This window comes from Typha latifolia, chromosome 3, assembly GCF_019914945.1.
Source record: "Typha latifolia isolate L0001 chromosome 3, TyphaL0001v2, whole genome shotgun sequence".
Taxonomy (NCBI): Eukaryota; Viridiplantae; Streptophyta; class Magnoliopsida; order Poales; family Typhaceae; genus Typha; species Typha latifolia.
Genome location: NC_133088.1, coordinates 18,336,655 through 18,358,835, shown reverse-complemented (window position 1 = coordinate 18,358,835; position 22,181 = coordinate 18,336,655). Strand labels below are relative to the sequence as shown.

The window sequence follows — 22,181 nt, the reverse complement described above, 5'->3', positions numbered from 1 at the left end:
TTCCGACCTGTACCTGTTTTAAAGTGTCGTCCTCATCGTCAAAATGCCAGAACAGGAGGCGTTAAGCGCGAACGGCCGTTTGCCGGTCGGAAATATCTTCTTCGAACGCTCCTTGAGAGATCCCCCGAAAGAGATTGACTTAGGTCATGGAGGCCGATATCGAGGAAGAGCTCCTCTGCGTCGAAGCCGAGCTCCAAGACGTCCAAGGTAACATCGATCTTTCTTCCCACAGATGAAAAACTAATAGGAAAATAGAGAAGGTAATCAAGAAGTTAGGACTTTTGTTTAAAACCACCGGTTTGTTTCTTGTGTACTCTTTTTCTTCGATAGGTGGCAGGTAAAGAATAGGCGGATCATTGGTTAGGTTTCTTGAAACTCTTTATTCGTCATTTAAAAGAAACTTGATATTTGATAAATTTCATCCGCCTCATGTCTTGTGATCTCTTTTCCTTGGCTCGGTGGCACAAAGTGAGAAGGTTGATGACACTTGGGTGGTTTTCCTGATACCTTTTCCTCTTTAATTAGATCATTATGCCCACAATGCAAGAGAATGCAAGCTGATTTGTACCAAGTTCTTAAATTTCTATCAGAATTCGGTATTACATGTGCATCTTTTGTGGGTGGAGCTGCACTCTGTTTTTGGTCACCCGAAGGATCTCATTTTGGGTCCATAGTTATAGAAAAGGTTGTTTCAAATATATATATTTTTTAATTATTCAAAGTTTGTAACTTTACTAGCATGTAGTTGTCAAATAAAGAAGGATCACCAACACAAAAGCAAATGTAGCATGAGAATGACTTGTATTTAAGAATTTAAGTAAATAGACAACTTAAACCAGTGATAGCAGACATATTGTGAATTACATGAACGAAATCAACCATCTAGTTTTTTTTTTTCAGAAAAAAATGTGATTTGTAATCATGATTTTTAGGTTAGATAGTAAAACATCAATGTTTCATGCTAAAGAAGATGGTGAGATGCCAGTTTTTGGAAATTCGTAGTTTAAAGCAGAGATTCTTACTCCATGTTGTCTGGCAATATTCGTATTGAATCTGCATTCTTCAGACCAAATAAAAGCACTACTTGATCGCCAAGAAAAACTGCATGAGAGACAATCTGAACTGAAGACATTATTGGCTGAAGTTAAATCATCTGAAGAAACAGGGAATAACACTGCTCCGGTTGCTGCAGAAGATTGGTCTGGGAGTTTTGAGTGGGATTCTCATGCTGATGATATTAGATTCAATGTTTTTGGTATACCTTTCTATCGAGCAAATCAGAGAGAAGTAAGTATATTGCTGCCAGTGCTTGATTTCTAGGTTCCTCGTCTTTCTTTTAAAATAAAATATTCATCTGAACTTTACATTCCTGAGCCGATGCGGTCTGTCTTCTACTACTTCCAGATTATAAATGCTGTTATTAGTGGAAGAGACGTTTTGGTTATAATGGCTGCAGGTGGTGGCAAGAGCTTATGCTACCAACTTCCAGCCATGCTTCATGATGGAGTTGCCCTGGTTGTCAGTCCTTTGCTTTCTCTTATTCAGGATCAGGTTTGTTTATGTTCTATTGCAGCATATCATCTGTTGTCCATGCTCTTTTTCTGGTTTCTTACTCTTTGAGTCTATTGTTCCAGGTCATGGGGCTGTCTGCTTTAGGTATTCCAGCACATATGTTGACTTCAACTACTAGTAAGGAAGATGAAAAATTTATTTACAAGGCCCTTGATAAAGGTGAAGGAGCACTTAAAATGTTATATGTAACTCCTGAAAAGATATCAAAAAGCAAGAGGTTTATGTCTAAAGTTGAAAAGTGCCACCATGGTGGGCGTCTCTCCCTTATTGCAATTGATGTGAGTAATGGTTTTCCTTACCTTAATTTAACTGAATTTATCATTGATCCATCGTCATTCATGATCATTCCTGAAAAAGACAATTTTGGAAGCTGATTAAAAATATAATGTAACTTTTCTTACACAAACACAATCCATTCACCTTCAGCATCTGAAATCCATTCTGCCATTCATAATTACATAAATAACCTTTTTTTTATGAGTTCATGATTTAAAATTTTTATGGCCTTTATCTTGTATACATTTCATATTCTTTGGTTATCATGCAGGAGGCACACTGTTGTAGTCAATGGGGGCATGATTTTCGTCCTGACTATAAGAATCTGGGTATCTTGAAAATTCAATTTCCTAATGTTCCTGTAATAGCCTTAACGGTATGTTCCAACTGTCACAATTTATTTAAAATCACTGCAATTTATTTTTATGCAAAGAGAAGAATGATTGCTAATCGCGCTGATCGGTGACTTCCATTTCACAGGCAACTGCTACTTATAAAGTCCAAACAGATTTGATGGAGATGCTTCATATTCCCAAATGTGTCAAGTTTGTTACTACAGTTAACAGACCTAATCTGTTCTACAAAGTACACACTATTCTCTAAGGATTAAAACAGGGCCTTGTTTCTAGATTAGTTTAATGTATCTTATAAATATACTGGTTACTTAGGTACATGAGAAGCCATCAGTTGGAAAATTTGTTATTGATGAAATTGCAGACTTTATACGCGGATCGTACTCAAATAATGAATCTGGGATTGTCTACTGTTTTTCCAGGAAGGAGTGCCAGCAGGTTTGAGAACTGGTTTTATTTCTTGTGTCAAATGATATCTCTTGTTCCATTGTTCTGTTCAATGTGATGATATGACTGCAGAAGTGCAAATAATAATATTAAATATTAACTTTTGATGTTTGTGCATCACCAATATAATGTCCCAGTGGATTTGTGTATCAGATGCCCTCTAGTCAGTAAATATGTTTAAAGTAAGGCCCATGCTTGTACAGTTCTTTGTAGACTTGTGAGATCCTCTGTCACAATCTTTTTGCTTCTTATTTTGCCTCCATGGAGTGTATCAACTTTTCCTCTTCTTACTATGATATTGTCTAATTTCTTACATTTGATACCATATACATTAGGCTCTTCTTCATACTATCTAATATGAAAGAAATTAAAATTTCACGAAATTTTCATGAAACCAAAGACTTCTGCTCATTGATCTTTCTGCAATCATTCTAATTACATAATTATCAGGTATAAGCCTGTCGAGTTGAGTTGGTTTTGCTTTGTTATTAATTATCTTCTCTTTACATTTGCCAAGGGTGAATGCAGCAACAAAGGCTCCTCCATTCATATTCTAATGACTAGTTTACGTGGTGGTGTCAGCTTGCACTTAGATTGGAGTTTTATTTCTAGTCCCATAGAGGGAAAGCTTGTGTTCAAAATTTTGATTTTTTTTTCTTCGCCAACTCATCGTCACAAAGCAATCTGCTGTTCCTTAAAATTTCTTTAGGAAACACAATCTTAGTTTTAGTTTTTTAGACCTTCAATTACCAATAGAGGTGTTACCAGTAATCAGATAACATCCTTTGCAATAAATTGCATTTCTTTTATACTAGTTTTATTGCTAAAATTATATTGTTCTGCTATCTTCAGTGTATGCCTCATTACTCTTCATTTTGGGTAGTATTGTTGCAAGTGAAAATTTGAAGTTCCTTACACCATATATATATAGGTTGCAAAGGAATTATGCGAACGTGGAATTTCAGCAGATTATTATCATGCAGATATGGAGGTAGTTGCTCGTGGGAAAGTTCATATGCTGTAAGTTCATCCTTGAGTGTTAGTTATCATTAATATAGCTTCTTTGTTTCAGTTCTTTTTGTTTCTAGGCCATTTCATTTCCACTGTTCACTATAGTAATTGAAAGTTATTTTGATATCTATGGATGATCAAGAGGAGTGGTTATATACTTTTGTAGCTAGCAAGATGCTATTTAGATTAGGTTTTGCTACATGATTTTATACGTTTGCAACCAGCTGAGGGAAAAAAATATTCTTGGCAATTATCTATTTATGTACTCAAAAGAAGTGCAGATAATCTAGGCTACATTCTTTGCTGATGTTGCTAAAGTACTGCTTGTCACAAAGCGCGTGCACACACACAGACTCTTTCTGTTATGAATGGGCATTTTACTTGAGAAGTCCTCCAAACCTCTCTTACAAGTGATGTTTTTGATTGTTTTCATCCAACAGCTGGAGCAAAAACAAATTGCAGGTCATTGTTGGTACGGTATGTATAATCTCTCTCTCTCTCTCTCTCTCTCTCTCTCTCCATGTTATTGTTTTGATGAACACCTACTTTTGCAGGTAGCCTTCGGTATGGGCATCAACAAGCCAGATGGTGGGTTGATTGTGCACTTTCTCATTTGATGATTGTTTTATTTTCTCACATACTTGTGGTTATTTAATTAACTAAGCTACTTTATTTTTCATGGTCTATTAGAATTTGCTCTTCATGGAGTTCATAAACATTTTCCATCCTTGGTAGCCTCAGGTGTTACTTGCCAATTATTAGTCAAATGTTCAAATATGCAAATTTTGATTTTTTTTTTTTAGTTTTTCATTTCATAGTGCATTCATACATTCAGACTATCTGATTTACCTATTGAATCAACTATAAATGTGAGTAAGCTGCTAACTTACATTCTATTTAAGTGATTTGATACATTTAAGTGTTAGTGTGAACTCTATAAGGGCTTGCTGCCTGATCAAAATTTTCTAAGCAGAAGTTATATGTGGATAAATTTTTTTCTAAACTGTCTTATGTGGGAATTTATGAGTAGAGAGGTTTAGAGACAAAAGATACTAGAACTCTTAATCATGTGACATCAGAGTTTGCATAGTATCATTATGCATAATGCACAAGCATTCTGCTCACATGCCGGCAAGTATCTGTATATGCATATGTGCGGTCTTATTCATAATATCATCTCTTTTTTGGGGGTTAAGATGATTTTTCCATCTCCTCAATTATGGAATAACTTGTTAACATATAAATGGCATATAGGTACAAGTTGAAGTGCAATATACTTGCATCCTGAAGCTGTTAATTCAATAATTTTGTGCTTAGATTATTCTATAATTAGGATATGTTCTCTCTTTACGGGTGCTCCTCAATTAAGCTATTTGATGGCTAATTAATTCCTGATTTTCTCTAGTTAGGTTTGTGATTCATCATAGCCTCAGCAAGTCAATGGAGACATACTATCAGGTATACTTGTTTACAACTTTACATCCTTTGTACTGTAGAATATCAATTCATAAAATTATAGTCATGTCAGGAGAGTGGTAGAGCTGGAAGAGATGGACTTCCTTCAGAATGTGTTTTATATTATAGACCAGGTGATGTTCCACGTCAGGTAAATTTTAATATCCTTCTTTACCATTAGGTTTTATTCTTCTTTCTTTCTTGACCTCGAGTTCCTAAACAGAGTTCAATGGTCTTCTATGAGAATTGTGGCCTGCAAAATTTATATGATATAGTGCGATACTGTCAGGTAGACTTAATATGTGCTTTGTCAACAACACAGTACTTTGATTAACTTCCAGAAAGTTGGCTTAATCTCTGTGTTCTTAATTTACAGTTAAAAAGAAACTGCCGTCGAAGTGCTTTCTTTCAGCATTTTGGGGAGACTATGCAGGACTGTAATGGTAGTTTTTAATGCTATTTTGTGGGAGCTGATAAACCGCCTTTTTTTTTACAGACATAATTATGTAAATTTTATATTTCAGGGATGTGTGACAACTGTGCTTATGGATCTGAGATAAGGGAAGTTGATGCAACTTGTATGACTACTTGCATTCACTAGATTGCATTTCATTACTAGTTTACGCACCTTTGTTTTTGGGAAATAGTTACTAGATTACTCACTTGATTTTTCTGTTCATTCCTCTTCAATTAGTTGTCTTTGGAAGAGCAACTTTTTGCCACTAATAGACATATGGTTTCTTGAACTCAAATGGTATACGCATTTCTATTTTATTCCCTTTTAATACTGTTGTTTATATTATGCAGTCTATGCCTTTATCTGCAAAAGCAGGTTTTGATTCAGCTTATTGAACTAGTGGAGCGTCTTTTGGGTAAAACTTCAAAAGACATCTTTTAGGGAGTTGAATAAGCTACACAGTAGCCGTAAGCTGATCATGTATAACTTATTTTACAAAAGTCTTTGGCATGCCAGCCAGTTGATAACGGGTATTATAGGGATGCCTTGCCCATAAAATGATCTTTCAAAATATGTTGATTTTGTATCACAAAACATAATATCTTTTGACGGATATTCTATTGGTCCTTACAAATTAAAGATATGGGCATCCTAGCTTCTATCAATTGGAACAGTTAAAACAGGATAAAAATGTTAGATGCTATAATTGTTTTGCTTGTAGTATAAATGTATGTTCTATTTGATTCCTGAGAAGGAGCTAGTAGGAAAAAGTAGTTCTCCTTTTCACCCTGTAATAGAACAATGAGATATAAGGCACCATAGTCCACAAGGATCTCGCCAATTAATGTAGGGTCTGGGAGGAAAATATAGAAGGTGTGCAGAAGGTCGGGACGCGTCTTATGAACCTTTAAAATTTTGATCAAGATTACTGTTCTTATAAGAAGCTCAACTATTTGGCATTATATCATCATTTCTGTTTCTATAGATGCACTGTTTTTGTATTTCTTTCTTCAGCATGTCGATCCATAATATGAAGTGCTGTCTGATGGTTATCTATATTCTGTTCAGACCATGCAAAAATTATTGTCTCATTGTTACATGACATGCAATTGAATGATCAAAAAGCAACGTTGTTACAACTAGTCGACAGATTCAAATCAAAAATTAAGGAAGTAGGTAAGTTTTCTTCCCAGGAAAGAACAACACTGTTTTATTTATCATATAGTTGATTGTCTAAGTTAATCCTTTTTCCTATCGTATATAAAGAGGTTATCATCCTCCTTTATTCTTCATACTTCTAATACCAATAAAATTGACAAAATGAATTGTTAAATGGTCCATGGATGATAGATCTATTGCTGAGCTGTGAAAATATTAGATGGACTTAGGTCTTTTCTTTAAAATATCATGATGGTGCTGCCTCTTTGAATAATTCTCAATTGTGCATAAATTATAGGACATCCCCAAAAAGTTTGGAGTTTTGGTGAAATTCTTTGTCAATAGATGTGTACAACTCTACATTTGATGTTTAATTTCTGTGTTTCTTTTTCCTGGATCCAGAATCTATAACAGATATGCTTTCAATTTATCATTAAAGTTTAACAATGATCTTAGAAGCGGGAATCTAATATCTGGGGCTACTGTATTTACCTATTCTTGGATACTATTAGACTGCTGTGATAGAATTTCTGGACAATTTTGACAATTTGAAACAACTTGTCTTCTACTATCATTTGGATTAGCACAATCTAATATTTAAATTTTAAAATTACCATGATTTAATAGTTTATTCCGATGTCTTTCTTCATTTTCTTAGGAAAAAGAATTTGAAATTCTACAGTTTATATGTTGAGTCAAACTTAATTTTAGGGGTCAACTGTACATTTTCTACTAGAAGGTGAAACAATTAAAATTTTGTAAATGATCACCGGAATGCTCCCATCCAACCCCCCTAAATCTAGCTTTCTCGTGTTAATCATTAAAATGTTTAATGACATTGCTTTTACCACTTGTGATGCTTAGTTTGATTGCTGACACATTCTGAAGCATGTTAAGTATGCCCATTGGGAACCATGTTTGAATATTACTATAAAGATGTATCTTCTTACTTGACAACTGAGATTGGAAGACTATTATTTATCAGGTGCTTCAAATCCCCCAGTTTCTGATCTTAAGAAAGAGGAACTTGAGAAGCTGATAATTCAGCTTATATTAGACCGTGTTTTGGTAAGATTATCTCATTAATGTACTTAACTGAGTAATAGTTGTTGAAAATTGAAATAGTACAATACCTTGTAGAACCTTTACTTTACATGGTTTGAGTTTTCATGACTTACTTTGGTCTATGTATCGTCTTTCCCCTTTGTATTTTATGAATTTATATAAGATCAATGCTTAGTGAATTAATTCCTTTCTTATCTGATTTACAATTCATTTAAGCATTCAATCTCATTTAATTCACTTCTTGCTTTAAAATATATTTCAGCTCTTAAATCTTGATCTAACAACTAAAATGCTTACATTCTTGCAATTAAATTGTGATATATAAATATGTTTTAGATGGAGTACAAATTGATCCGAGCCTGAGCTAGTAAAGCTGATTCTGCAGTTCTTACTGATAGTGTCCAAGTATATTTGATATGGTCCATGCCTCCATGGTTCATTTCTATTATCCAATCCAGTCTAACAGAAAAAAGAAGTTCAAATATTTTGCTAGTCGATTCCCTATAGTTTGTAATGATGTTGAATAAGTAAATCAAAATAATCTAATTATCTGTGAACTTAAGAACTTTGTTTACTTCTAGAAATTCATGAGAAGGACTTCAAATTATGATGCTCTATCCTACTGTCTTGACGACTATTAGGATATCAGTGAATACTGAATAAGATGCACAGATCATCAATTAAGTAAATTAAAGTATGAAACAATTATTTGAAGTAAATTGTTGATGTTGCACATTATATTGCGGACTTTTGATATAATATCCTCACTACATTGTGGCTACAAATACACAAAAATAATGACATTACAGATATAATATTGAAAAGATTATGGGGTTTTATTTTTACCCGATAATAGACTAAATACACTTATATGGCTGCATGGATATATTTACAGTACCTATTGAATTAATATTTGACGTATGCCATATCCACATATGTACACTATTATAAACAAATAAAAAAAATTGCAAGATAGATTAAATAAATGTTGTAGAAAATTCTATGTGAATTAACATTCAGGTCATGTGACATTAAAGTCTTGATTGATTCTCAAACTTATAGAATTTTTTTATTAAATACCTTAGCCTTAGATTAATTTATACAAAATTGCTTCCTCATGTACTGTAAGGCTAATTGTTTTGTTTAGTTCCTTGATAAGCACTTAATGCCCATCTTGACAGTGTAAACAAACAATTAGACTAGATTCAGCTGCATAAGCTCCATTATTTATTTATGTTAGATTTGGCGCACAAATGCAATGACCTTATCTTCGTTTTCTTTCCTTGGTTGCTTTACTACCAGTTTTTTTTAATATGTCCAGCATATACTTATTAAAATTATTCCTCTCATAGAAAGAAGAATTTCAACATACAGCTTATTCTACCAATGCATATGTTGCTCTAGGACCGTTATGGAAGCTAGCAATACAAGGTGGTACCTTTTTCTTACCCTACTTCTGGAGCAAGTCTGTTAGTATTTTAGTCATAGTGATAGAAGATTTACTTCAGGAGTATGTTCTTCTGCTTTAGTTAAAATGCCTACCTATTGATTGTTACTCTTCTAGGGCTTGTTTGGTTTGAAGCTAAGCCCCGAATTTGAGATATTTGATTACTAAATCAAATTAGGGGTCCTTGGACTCTAACCAAACGGGCCCCTAAGTTCTAACCAACTAGAGAACTAGGATACTTATGCAATCAACATTTTAGGCACAGGCGCTTGGCGCTTCAAAGATAATTTAAATATCATAATGGTATTGTGTTACCTACTCAGGTACTCCATATGCATTTACTGTGTTGTAAAAGCTAATTTAAGAGGCATCTTCCTTGTCTTTATAAAAGTACAAAGAATTATTGCATTCTCATGAAAAAAGTAGAAGAAAAGTCAATTGCTGTAAAATGTTTTGTGCATCATTTGAGAATCATCTTGGGTTATTGAACCTGCTCAATTCTGTGCACAATCTAGGATCTCTCCCGGAGTTGCTTCCTTTTGCACTAAATCCTTGGGTTCCAATAAAATTGATTGATTTATAACCTACAGTTGAATTTAGGAGATCTATGATATCAGGTTGGCATATTTGCATGTCATTGTGGTACCTTAGAATCTTATATTAATCACTCCACAGGGAAGAAAGCAGTTATGCTTGAGATTAGCATTGCTCCGCCTGGTAACAACACTAGGAGTCCTAAGATCGCCAAGTGCAGCCACAAATCTGCACTGGAAACGAAACTTGATGAGCTACGGAAAGAACTCTCTTCCAGCCATGGTGGAATATTCCCTCACGCTGTTTTATCTGTGCAACAGATTAGCATGTTAGGCACCCAAAAACCAACTTCCATTGAAGAGGTGAGATTTATTACATCCTGAGGTACTGCTTCCAATTTATTACACCATTTTACCAATTGTGAAGTTTTTCGCAACTTCTGCAGCTAGAGAAGCTTATTGGGAAAGTGAAGGCTGAGAAGTATGGCTGCAGAATTATTCAGCTAATTCAGCATTACATCATGTTGGGGCAGCCTGATGTTAGTATGCAGTCCGCAGCCAAAGCTACTGAAAATGGTAGTAATAAGAGGCAGAAAAAGAATAAAGCTATCGTTCTTGTTGAAAGCAGTGAAGATGAAGAATAGGGCATTTTGGGTTGGTGGAAGGGTATGATACCAAGCTTCTATGGATGGTGGAACAATTTTGTGAATTATCTTCAACTAGAAGCTTTGTAAGGGAAGTTTTTGTGCTGAATGAAATTACAAGATTGCAGTATGAAAACGAATGTCCAGTAGTTCTAGAGACCAAGAACTATCTGTGACACTGAAAAGTAGAGGAGATCATTGATCTGCACTGTATTCTCATTTATTAGATGCTGATTTGCTGTCTGAAATGAGCATACTGGACAGCCTCTTGATGGACTTCCCAGTTTTTATTAGCTATCACTCGTGACAGAGGTGAAATCAAAGCAGGAATTGAAAAAAAGAAGTGTAAAATCAGATAAGTCTTCACCTCAAATAGTGGAGAAAAGTGTTACTTATAAAGATACATCCCTCATGAATCTTTCTTAAATTATGAATCCTGTGCAACTAGGAAGGATGTCAGACTTGTAGCTACACTTCTTTGAGGTGCCATGTTAACAAAGACTGAAGAGTTGTACTTTCTTTGTTTAATTATTGCTAGTAATTTAGTTATCCTCTACTGATTCCAGCGAAGATTTAAGGCAACTATCTGAAACAACATTCCAGGTAACTGTTACTCTGTCAATTTGTCTTGTTTGAAGGTTATGTTTTTGTCCTTCGTGGCATGAACTATGAAGTTCATCGGAATATTTCATATCAGATATTGAAATCTCGGACGCTTTTCTTTTTGTCAGCTGATTCTGAAAGAAAATGTGTCTGTCTTCATAAAATTGATGGAAAATTTCTATTTTACTGGATATGCTTGTGAATAATGTTCATATATCAATCTTCAATTGTCACTATTCAATACGGTAAAGAAAAGTAATTTCTCATACTTATCTTTTTAATACATGGCTCATCATCTACGTATTGTGATGTTCAATTACCACGTTCTGAATATGGTATTTACGAGTAAAACATAAAAGAGCCTAAAAAGATATTAGGAAGCAAAACAGGATTGAACTTTCCTATAATTTTAGATGTGGTGTGAGCATTTCAAGACTGCAATATCCTCAACAGCTGTCTAACATGTTACGAAGTAAAACGTAAAGAGAATTAATCAAAAACCAGTTTCTCAAAACTTGCAACTAGAATCCTCAAGAATTCACAAATGATATAACACCTGCTCCTCACAATTTTAGTTTACCCAATTCGATCTTTTTAACTGGGTATGTATAAGCTTCATAGTTGATTTGCTGCCCGAGGGAACCTAGCTTTGTAAATGTGGTTATCAGGTCAACCTGCCATATGAGCATTAATCAGTATGGAGTCATAAGAAGAGAAATTTAGAAGACCACAAATCCTAAACAACACTAGAATTCAGGCCTACTGAACTGACCGAGGTATAAGAGGGCTCCAAAATTCGTTGCCAGAATCACAATGTTATAAAATTGTTTTTTATCAACTATTCTTGAACAGCTTTCTCTGATCTCTTTATTATGCTTGGAGTAGCTTATAAAACTCACGTACCAAACAATTTGGGGCAATCTTCTCTCTCTTATTTTCACCCTTTCAGATGGAACATATCTAAGATATTGAATAACTGATAATGCTTACCTCATAATCAGTTTGGGACACAGTCTCTCGGCTACGCTGATACTTCTCAACCCATGGACGAACATCTGGATCTGATGCTAAAAGACTCTCTGTAGCCAATTGGTCAGGACCGAGAAAAGCAGACATCACAGCAAGCTGCAATCAAGTGATCTTCACTGTTAAAAGTATCAGCACTGATCTAATTAAATTAACAGTTTGGGAATGAACTGTTAAATGGGATTCTCTTTTCTAACAATATTGGAACACAATTGAGTAGATTGATGTATCACCTATCAACTTCTCCATAAAAGTTGAATTCGCCAATCAGGTTATATAAGATCAAGTTCTATTTCCAATCCTCCAATATAAAACTGAACATACTGGATTTTATTTGAACTTACAGGTGGATATCTTTATATTGTCAGGCACAGAATGCAATTTTAAGCCTTCAAAGTCCGTCAGCTTTATAGTGAATTGGGATAGTCACAAGTTGCTAGGGTAACTTAATATTAAACAATGGCTAAAAACAAGAAATTAAGTGGAATAAAGAATTTACAAATGTTTTTCCTTGAAATATGAGAGCACAACACAGCCACTGATGCATGTGACAAAAAGTCCAGGTGTGCAAAATATCTTTATCTAGACTCTGGTACACTCAAACTTTGGTATCGAAACAGTAAAATACAATAGAAGCTATAGAAAAAATGATTGCAAAATGAAAGATATGAATGAAAATTAAACGTTATAGGATGCTCAGAATAGTACAATGGTACCTGACGGGGACCAAAACCAAGAGCAGAGAACTTATCCTTCATTTCCTTAACAGAAGCTTTGTCCCACTGAGGGATCCTTCCCTCTGGATCCGGATCTTGAGCATCTGTTCTCCCAAATTGTCTGTCAAATAAGCCCCACTGTAGACATGGAAGGAAATGCAAATATGTTACACTAAGATTGATGATGAAATATATATGATTGATGTCGTCTAGGAAAGCATATAGTCATAAGCTCTGTATTTCTGCAGTAGTGCTTGCATAACCAGCATAAAGAACTAATGCTTTCAAATAAAATAAAGAAGAAAATGAACACGGCAGGAAAATTCAAATTCCGGCAACTGCGTGAAGGAACTCTACAGTATATAAGACTGCTTCATGCAAGATAAGCCATAGTATCAACTAAAAGACTCTTAATATTAGCACCGCAACTGCACAAATAATTAGTAGAGAGCAGAAAAGTAAAGGTATTTTAGATTAGATCATAAAGTCATCAACTTATTTTATATACAAAGTAGTCATACCTGACCATTTGAACCATATGCAGTATAGAGTATTCTCCCCTTCTCTTCATTTCCACCACATTTTCTAATTGCAGAGTCAAGAAAAGTCTTCTTTACAGCTGCTTGTGCTGTTGCAGAAGGAAGGGTGACTTAGAAGGACATGGTATTTGAGCAATACACATTATGGCACTATAAATAACTTAGATATAAGAAGGATTACAACGTAACTTAACAATTACAATTTAAAAACCAACAGAATATAAGCTTTCAGTGTACATATATGTATGTTGCCATTTTCTTTGCATGCATGATGCATGTAAGGAAACAAAGTAAGGTATCTCCCCTGAACTTTTTAGAATTTAACCAAACCAGGAAGGTGCCACAATTCCTGGAGGGCTTACATCAGGTAGCCAGATTGTAATGGAACATCATCCTACACGCTTTTATTCCCTCATTGTAGCCATACCCACATTTATTAGGAAAAGTTTTACATGATAACAAGAAGGATCTACCATGGACTTCCCAAATCGTCAGTCAGTGATAATCTTTCTAACAGTAGGTCATAGAGGAATTTGAAATGCATATATACAGCCGTATTCTTCTATATTTACATTTTCCAAATTGAACCACAATAATCAATAAGCAAATTATAATACCATTTATATGCAAGTCTTATCAGACAAAGTGTGATACAGTTCATTAAATTGTAAGTATGCAAGTCAGATAGTGCACCAACAGGTCCAACATTCTTATAGCACTTTGTTAGAAAATAAAACAGGAAAAGCATATTTACCAGTAAATCCTTATTGGTTCAGATAGAAACAAGATAGTAATTAGTTTCTGCAGCAAGAAATAAAACCTACCTGCACATTGGATGAGGTCTGCAAATGAAATAGGTCCTCCCTTGGAGTAAGAATCTATTTCCTTTTTTGCTTCTACTAACATGTCCAGAGCGGCAGAAAGCCCACCATTTTCAGGTCTGCTCATTTCTGGACTTTTATTGAAAAACAGACAAAAGAATAAAGAATAACATCAGGTTATTACTGCTGCAAATTACATAAGCTAGAAGGCAGCTGCATTAATTTTGTACCTTAGCCTGATCGATCCATTTGGGCCTCCAGATTTTGTAGCCTAGAAACTTATTTGAGTAAATGTCATTTATGAAATTGGTATAGAAGTCCACCCAAAAGGGAGAAAAGTCCAATTCTGGGAAAATTTTGGTCAGCTTACCTTGTCATATGTTGTGGCATCATTTAGTGCTAAGGTCAATATGGATGAGACTAGCTCAGGATGTTCCTTCAGGTGGTGTGACAGATATTAGCCAAGAATAGATTCACTGATAAACAAAATGAATCTGCAGAGCCATGAATTTCCTTACTTTTATGGCTGTCGAGAGAGTGCCTTTGATACTGGCTGCAGGTGAGATTTGAAGTAAATTATTTTGACCAGTCAGTATATATCAAAAGATATCATGGTGTCAAAGGACCTACACTGAAACTCAGAGCGTTGTCTACGTTGAATTAAATCAGCAGCATCAGCCGCTCCAGTGAGTTTCCCTGAGCTTGTAATGATTTCCTAAGAAAGCAAAACAAACAAATAGAGGCCAAAGTCAACATTTTATCATTAACACTTTTAAGTTCCTATAGAACAGGGAAAATTGCTGGGGTACACTTGATATAACAGCCATTCATTGGACGACCTGTGATATCTAATTTACCCAGTTGGTAAGTTTTTGACAGTTAGAGCACTTCAAAAATTCACAAAATTTGATAAGTTACATCAGTTCCATAATTAATTTACTTTTAACTTAGAATGTACAAGGTAGCAGGTGAATATGAATTATACGGTGTTACTGTAATAAAAAGAAGCAACTATATGCTTGCACATTATGCAGTCACCTGAATACATGTATACACTTTTAAGCGAGTGATTCTAATGATGTTGATGCCATTATCCTTTTCATATACATTTGCAAGAAAACATGTTTTGATGGTGTTTCAAGCAGCACATACCATGCCAACAACAGTTCCAAAGCAACTGAGAACATCCCTTCTCTTAATCTGCCATTGTCCATCAGCAACACTAGCTTTCTCTTCCACCAAATGGCAGCAGATCTCAACCTGGCTTCACAAGAACTACATTACATGAATCCAAACGTAGGCTCAAAGGGAAAAAGGGGGGGAAAAAAGAGTAATTAATTTTGCTCTCATTCCCGATTGTGTTGCAAATCCAAACAATAGCTAAGAAGAAGCAAACCGAAGTGCTAACGCAAACTAAAAACGGGCTGATTTTAGAAGAAATTGGTAGTTTCCAACTTTAGCAAGTGATGAATGATTTTGCATGTGGAATAGAGAAGTAGCAGAGACATACATGAGCGCGTCTGGACGCCGGTAGCGAGAGCAAATGCTGAGGCGAGCGGGAAACAAGAGAAGGGAGAGTGGAGAAGAAGGAAACTCCCGCCATTACTGAGATTTTTTCTTCTTTTTTCTTCACTCTATTCTCTCTCTGCCTCTGTATTTTAGGAGAGGGAAGGATAAGGTGGCCAATAAAAAAGCGCTTCCTAATTCCTATCCATAGGACGCCACATATCGTTCGGGTTTTATCCGGATATCCCATCACATGTTAGGATAAGTTTATTCGGATTATTTGAATCTGCTTCAATATCTTCGGATCAGGAAAAGTCTGACCCGAATTCGCTAATTCCACTACGACCAATAACGATGCTTCTCGAACGCTACTTAGTACTTTCTTCTTCCTTTCCCCAAATTTCCATTGCCGAGCTAAACCATCGGTACCCACAGGTGTGAATCCTCTACTCCTCTTATACATGTTATCTCCATTTTCATCGTTCTTGACATTAGATCTTGTTGATTGACATCATTTCTCTGTATCTTAATTCCGCCCTCTTAATACTGTGATTATGAACCTAGAATATTATGATGACTTTTCTCCATTCGTAAGCTCTTTTGCGACTTTTTCTTAATTTTATGACATAATCTAGCTGATAATGTTGACTAAAATTTTCCAACAGTTCTCCATAACTCGCTTGGCGCACTTCATCCAGACCTAATGTTAATTGAGTTTTGAAATTCTATAATTTTCGGATTAATCCTCGTTATCATGATACCACTTCTCTAGGGGCATGCCATCATTGCATATAGATCCTTATCTCTAGCTTTATGCAATTTATTTTTATCTTTGTATTCTGACTTGCCTGCACCGCACCCTTTTGTATGACATTTCTGCATCAATTACAGTACAAATATGGAACAATGGACAAATCAGCTTGAGCAGTGGGTTCGTCAACAACCAATTGAGCAGATATATATTGCTGTTGCTGTTTTGACTCTAACAGTTGCTTTCTTTGTTCTCTGTAAGTTTTTTCTAAGAAAGTCATATATGTATATTAAGTTTATGGAACTTTTTAGTTGCCCTTTTTGGGCTAAAAGGCTATAAATATGACATAGAACCATTGAGAAGGCTTTTGCAGTAGAAATTGTGTTAGGAGTTGGGTTAAGGAGGATAGCTGTAATGTGAGCCTAAGATTAGCAGGTCTGTTCACTCTGTGAATAGATAAAACAGGGAATAGAAGGAAATTTGATACAACTCTTGTAAATTTGCAATTAAGTGAAGAAGCATGTAATTTACTTGTTAGATATAGCTACTGGTCATCAGAATTTACAGTTATTTGAATTCATCAATTGTTATGTTCAAGTTTGGATTCATCAATTACAGTTATTTGAATTCATCTGTTATGTGTGATCAAGTTTCCCATTTCCCTATAAACCCCCTCCATGTTCAAAATAATCTCTTTCTCCAACTCTCCATAGGTTAAGGTTAATTTCCTGCTCAGCAACTTATTTCGGAATATCTCCTATTAAATTTAGTAAACTTAAAACTTAAAAGCAATATTTAGATGCACATCATTGTGATTTTGGTCTTGCACATTATTGTTTGACCTACAAGTCAACTTATCATTTTCTGATGATTTGTTAATGCACAATTTGTGAGTCGTATTGACCCCAAAATTTAGAAGAGAAAAGAAGAAATGAAATGCAATAGTTTGATGGCCCAAGATGAAATAAATGGAGAAAATTGATCCATCTCACCTACCCAATTAATAGTGATACAGGTGTTTATGTTGCATTCAGTGACATATTAGTTTCTAGGATCATGCCCTTTTGGCACTCATGACGGATGGAAATTTTTATACTGGAAAGAAGGATGTTTAAGAATTAAGAGATTATAAAAGACCAGCAAAAAATAATAATTTGCAAAGCATGCTTTCTTAATATAATTTGTGAATGGATTCTGCAAGAAAGAAGAGGAAAGTAAGTATCCTGCTGGATGAGATGTCAGTGAATCTTTTGCCCAAATTAAATGCAGTTTGTTCAGCAATACTGAATCCAACATACAATTACTAATCTTTTTTTCCTTTTTAATATTAGTCTCTTTTTTGAAGACCTCCAAGTCTAACACTATTGTGCTTGCTGGACTAAGTGGCAGTGGAAAAACTGTTCTTTTCTACCAGGTAGCCATTTATCTCATCCAAAGTATCTGTGAGAAACTTTTCTTTTATGGCTATTAGTAATATGTTTGATACTTAAATCCATGGATGGCCGTGTCGGCGGCGTACCGGCACATGGCACGAGGGGTGCCGCACGGCACCCCTCCTAATAGTTTCGCCGCTAGCCGTCGAGCTACCCGTTGCCAATCACCGTCGCCGTCGCCGTCATCGATCGTTGTCGCCTGAGCGTGTCGGGTGCCCTAGCCCGAGGTAGAAGATGAGATCGAGAGAGAGAGAGAGAAATCGAGATATATATCTCTCTCGATCTCATCTTCTTCCTTGAGCTAGGGCACCCGACGCGCTCGGGCAATGACGATCGGCGAGCGGCGGTCGGCGGTCGACGAGGACAAAGGTGAGTATCTCTTTTTTTTCTCCTGTGGCACGACCATCGTTGCTTAAATCAGCCCATCAAAGTAAAACACTAGATGAATGAGAGCATATTACGACAAGGCTCAAGTTTAATACATCAACAATATTGAATTTAATAATTTTATTAGATCAAAATTTTAATGCTAAATGAACTCAAATATTAGAGCAAAGTAATGATGATGGAGATACTTGAATGACTTATAAGTAAATGACAAGGGATAGCTTGGAGAATATCTGTTTAGATTTGATTCTAAGTTTGATTGGAGTTGAGTTGCTTCTCCAAGGCCCGAAGGTAACAAGTCTAGTAGAGTAATGTTTATTCTTGATCTCAAATATGTGCTTTTGCATGTCTTCTGATCCTCAATTTATGTTATATTTGAACATCGTCATCTAAGAGCATGCAGTATAGTTCTACTGCAATTTTGACCATTAATCAGTGGCACTTCTCGACTTCAAATAATGGGCAATGCAATATTTAGATGCATAGCATTGTGGTCAATAGTATATAAACTATGCTATGGAACGATAGACATCAATAAGGACCTACAACAATGCTGGTTTAATAGAACGAAACTCTTATGTATGTTCAGGACCTTTTCGTTTCAACTTTCAATAGCATATTTTGGGCTTTGTTTGCTTTGAGTTTAGGTACCTCCCTGAATTGGTTCAAGAATTCCTAAACTGGTTTAGTAACGAAATATCTTTTTATTTTTTTAAAATCTATTTAAGTTTACTTTTCAAAAAATTAATACTAAGAAATGAGACTAACTAATCGAGTTCGGGGCTTAACCTCAAACCAAACAAAACTTTGGTTCCTTGATAAAATTTGCAACTTATGATTTGTATAGACTCTTTTTCTATTTTCACTAGCTAGCAAAATTGGGCCTTCCCAAATATGTGAGAATTATCATGTGCATATCTAGGATGAGTGATGTTATCTTGCACAAGTAATCAACCAACACTTGGGGACACTGGAGAGTGTGCATAAAGAGATATCTTCAGCACTCTATTTTTGAGGTGTTCCTACTTCCTCGGAGAGACGCGCCAGTTCTCATATCCTCTTTTTTATATATTTTCTATTTTATTATATTCAAATCATTATTTAATAGTTTTCTCAATTAGATCACTAACTTCTATGCTTTTTTTTTTGTGCATGTGCATCTACTAGCTTCGTGATGGCTCTACGCATCAAGGTGCTGTAACTTCCCTGGAAACAAATGATGATACTTTTGTGCTCCATTCCGAATTAGGAAAGGTAGCAATATCTGATTCATTATAATCTAGATGCAGAAAAGAAATGAATTTGTAGTACTTGTACTGCCTTATTGTTCTAGAGGTAATACAAAGAGATTTATTCATTCATCATGATTAATGAAGGTAGCATATGTTTTGTTGTGCCTGTGCTGATTACCAATCTACCATGGTTTTCACAGAAGGGAAAATCAAAATCTGTACATTTGGTGGATGTTCCCGGGCATTCAAGGCTCAAAACCAAACTCGATGAGTTCTTGCCTCAAGCAGCTGGAATCATATTTGTTGTGGATGCTCAAGATTTCCTCTTCAACTATCAAGCTGTTGCAGAGTAATTCATCGACCTGCTTTCTGATTTTGCATACAAAATTTTGTAGTCCTACTGATGGATGATTTTGACAGTGATAAGGTTAACTAGATGGGAGCTTAAATCTTAAATTACTGATTGATGTGCTTAATTCTGTGCTCATCTAAGATGACAATAGTAATTGGTTTGCATAATGTTTTTTCTTGTGTGGTAGGTACTTGTATGATATACTAACCAACACAAGCATAGTGAAGAAGAGAAGTCCTGTTCTCTTATTGTGCAACAAGGTGGATAAAGTGACTGCTCACTCAAAGGAATTCATCAGGAGACAGTTGGAGAAAGAAATGTATGATTCTAGTTTCTCTTATCTACTGTAGATGAGCATGTCATTCATTTGACTATGAAGGGCATCTTTCAAAAAACACAATATAGATTTAGAAAATCCCTGTTTTGCAGCCATAAGATAAGAAAATCCTACATGTGTAAATTTCGGAGCTTTTGCTTTTGTTCAATTTGAGGATGTCTTCTGGGAACTCTGGAAAGGCATGATATCCATGATATCTAGGAGATCTACATAACGTTGGAACCCTATAGATATTCCCCTTTAACATCATGGTTATGCTTTTAGGGAACCACATAGAGTAACAATTGGACTTCAGATCTTTCTTATTCATTTGATAGGCTAGTTACAATGAACTTGCCCAGCTTCATCTGCTATTACCCTCTGAAACAGTGTTCAATGACTATCTAAATCGACATCTCATAATTAAATAAATCACTCCATGTGAGATCTGGAAACAAATGTAGACAGTTATAAGGGTTAGTAATACTCTTAAGATTTTATGTTGTTTATGGCAGAGATAAGCTTCGGGCATCAAGGGATGTGATTACTACTGCTGACATTAGCACTGATCTTATGCTCGGTGTACCAGGAGAACCATTCAGATTCACTCAGTGCCAGAACAATGTAACAGTGGCAGAAGCATCTGCTTTGACCGGTGATGTATCACAGGTCGAACAGTTTATAAGGGAGAATGTGAAGCCTTGAGGTTTGGCTTCTTTTGAAGGAATTGCAACAGCGCTCTTTTCTGTTAATATGCTTGTGCGGTATTTTTTTTGTCAGGCTTCATCTTTTTTATTTTTTTGCATTAAATGCTTTGCATTCTTTTCCTGCGTCGGCTCTGATTCTTGAGCTGCATGTGATGAAACCAAACAAGCTATACAGTGAAGTGCTCTACTAAAGAAGATCCATACCTATTTCCCTAAAATGTCTCTGCTTTGCTTTACTTAACGACCAAACAAGTCAATCATTTTTATCTCTGCTTTTGGTGAATTTTCTAATACTAATGTACTCTTATGTATAACACCTGGTTTATATATATATATATATATGATGTGTACTTGTGGGCAATAAATGTGGAGAACTCTAAGCTCATGTTCACTTGTACCTTGTTTGGCTTGAGGCTATGCTCCGAACTTAATTAGTTGGTCTCATTTATAAGCTTATAACTCTGCATTATCTTGTAGTGTCTATTTATATTCTTTAGTGCACCGTTATTTTACATAAAGTGCAGATTTATAATCTTGTATAATTTTATAGTTTCTCTTTATATCCTCTAGTGTATGATTATTTTATGTAGAGTGCATAGTTATTTTTCCGCAATGCAGACTTATAATCTCGTGTTATTCGCAAGGAATGGTTATTTTGTTATAATGCCGGTATATAAAGTACTTTAACTCTATAGTTGTAATAAAAAAATAGGACTAAATATATTTTATCTCTTGTACTTATGTTCAAAATTATTTTACCTTTTTGTATTTTAAAAAGTCTCGAACCAATCATGTACTTACAACTAAAGTGTGCCGTTAGTTTTTCTATCCAAACTAATGGAGTGAGCCCAAAATTTTTTAAAAATTATATGGCGGGCCGAATTGTCTCTAGTTTTTTTTTTTTTTTTTTTGTAGAACAAAATGTCCTCCTTTTATATAGGTTTTTTTTTCTCTTCAAAAAATACCTAGATGTTTTATTTTTTTTACTTTTTAGATTTTGTTAACTATATAGTAAATTTTATTAAACTTAGGGTTTTATGAGTTTAATAGTTATATCACATTTAAAAACAAGACAAATATGGGCTAAAAAATCAAATAAGGAACCGGTCTATTTTGCCTAATAAATATGACGAGGGTATTTTTGTTATTTAGGCATGTTTTATTAATTTTGATAGAAAAATTGATTATTTTATTTTAGTCGTAAGTACATGGACTAATTTGAAAATTTTTGAAGTATAGGGAGTAAGTGATTTTGGGCAAGTATAGGAGAGGTAAAATATATTTTATTCTAAAAAATAATATTATTTTAGAAAAATACTATTTAACATATAGTCGAGGGTGTGTTCGTCATTTAGTTAAAATATAACTAATTTT

At 35.0% G+C, this 22,181-nt stretch overlaps 3 protein-coding genes across 6 annotated transcripts; 2 read left to right on the top strand and 1 right to left on the bottom strand.

Moving 5' to 3' along the window:
- The first annotated feature begins 48 nt into the window (after positions 1 to 48).
- Positions 49 to 10,946, top strand: LOC140783828 (ATP-dependent DNA helicase Q-like 2). 3 transcript variants are annotated; one of them, XM_073130903.1, is made up of 20 exons: positions 49 to 207; positions 1,067 to 1,287; positions 1,405 to 1,551; positions 1,635 to 1,850; positions 2,120 to 2,224; positions 2,329 to 2,433; positions 2,517 to 2,639; positions 3,580 to 3,668; positions 4,100 to 4,136; positions 4,214 to 4,247; positions 5,065 to 5,117; positions 5,188 to 5,265; positions 5,338 to 5,403; positions 5,491 to 5,557; positions 5,639 to 5,692; positions 6,640 to 6,747; positions 7,715 to 7,797; positions 9,147 to 9,225; positions 9,917 to 10,137; positions 10,221 to 10,946. In XM_073130903.1, the coding sequence occupies exons 1-20, from the start codon at positions 147 to 149 to the stop codon at positions 10,416 to 10,418; spliced, it is 2,145 nt and encodes a 714-aa protein (XP_072987004.1). In that variant the 5' UTR covers positions 49 to 146; the 3' UTR covers positions 10,419 to 10,946. The 3 variants fall into 3 exon arrangements, with proteins under 3 accessions (XP_072987004.1, XP_072987003.1, XP_072987005.1); XM_073130902.1 differs by having other exon boundaries at positions 5,179 to 5,265; XM_073130904.1 differs by lacking the exon at positions 9,147 to 9,225 and having other exon boundaries at positions 5,179 to 5,265.
- Positions 10,947 to 11,510: 564 nt separating this feature from the next.
- LOC140783830 (thylakoid lumenal 29 kDa protein, chloroplastic) lies at positions 11,511 to 15,831 on the bottom strand. Of its 2 annotated transcripts, none has more exons than XM_073130905.1 (11): positions 15,634 to 15,831; positions 15,276 to 15,383; positions 14,754 to 14,838; positions 14,642 to 14,676; positions 14,494 to 14,559; positions 14,354 to 14,394; positions 14,127 to 14,257; positions 13,285 to 13,391; positions 12,764 to 12,901; positions 12,012 to 12,146; positions 11,511 to 11,695 (listed from the first exon to the last, which is right to left on the bottom strand). In XM_073130905.1, exons 1-11 carry the CDS (start codon positions 15,724 to 15,726, stop codon positions 11,585 to 11,587), a joined length of 1,050 nt encoding a protein of 349 aa, XP_072987006.1. In that variant the 5' UTR covers positions 15,727 to 15,831; the 3' UTR covers positions 11,511 to 11,584. The 2 variants fall into 2 exon arrangements, with proteins under 2 accessions (XP_072987006.1, XP_072987007.1); XM_073130906.1 differs by having other exon boundaries at positions 15,276 to 15,387; positions 15,634 to 15,765.
- Positions 15,832 to 15,935: 104 nt separating this feature from the next.
- On the top strand, positions 15,936 to 21,025 carry LOC140783831 (uncharacterized). Its single transcript, XM_073130907.1, has 7 exons — positions 15,936 to 16,064; positions 16,521 to 16,636; positions 17,712 to 17,794; positions 19,368 to 19,454; positions 19,633 to 19,781; positions 19,972 to 20,103; positions 20,616 to 21,025. Exons 2-7 carry the CDS (start codon positions 16,528 to 16,530, stop codon positions 20,803 to 20,805), a joined length of 750 nt encoding a protein of 249 aa, XP_072987008.1. The 5' UTR covers positions 15,936 to 16,064; positions 16,521 to 16,527; the 3' UTR covers positions 20,806 to 21,025.
- The last annotated feature ends 1,156 nt before the right edge of the window (positions 21,026 to 22,181 follow it).

Coding starts and splice junctions, on each gene's coding strand:
- LOC140783828 (XM_073130902.1), top strand. CDS start 147: ATGGAGGCCGATATCGAGGAAGAGCTCCTCTGCGTCGAAGCCGAGCTC. Junction 5,266..5,337: donor CAGGTGATGTTCCACGTCAG/GTAAATTTTAAT, acceptor GTTCCTAAACAG/AGTTCAATGGTCTTCTATGA. Junction 9,226..9,916: donor ATGGAAGCTAGCAATACAAG/GTGGTACCTTTT, acceptor ATCACTCCACAG/GGAAGAAAGCAGTTATGCTT.
- LOC140783830 (XM_073130905.1), bottom strand. CDS start 15,726: ATGGCGGGAGTTTCCTTCTTCTCCACTCTCCCTTCTCTTGTTTCCCGC. Junction 14,677..14,753: donor ACAACGCTCTGAGTTTCAGT/GTAGGTCCTTTG, acceptor TCTCACCTGCAG/CCAGTATCAAAGGCACTCTC. Junction 14,258..14,353: donor AATGGATCGATCAGGCTAAG/GTACAAAATTAA, acceptor TTTCAATAAAAG/TCCAGAAATGAGCAGACCTG.
- LOC140783831 (XM_073130907.1), top strand. CDS start 16,528: ATGGAACAATGGACAAATCAGCTTGAGCAGTGGGTTCGTCAACAACCA. Junction 17,795..19,367: donor AAACTGTTCTTTTCTACCAG/GTAGCCATTTAT, acceptor TGCATCTACTAG/CTTCGTGATGGCTCTACGCA. Junction 19,455..19,632: donor TCCATTCCGAATTAGGAAAG/GTAGCAATATCT, acceptor TGGTTTTCACAG/AAGGGAAAATCAAAATCTGT.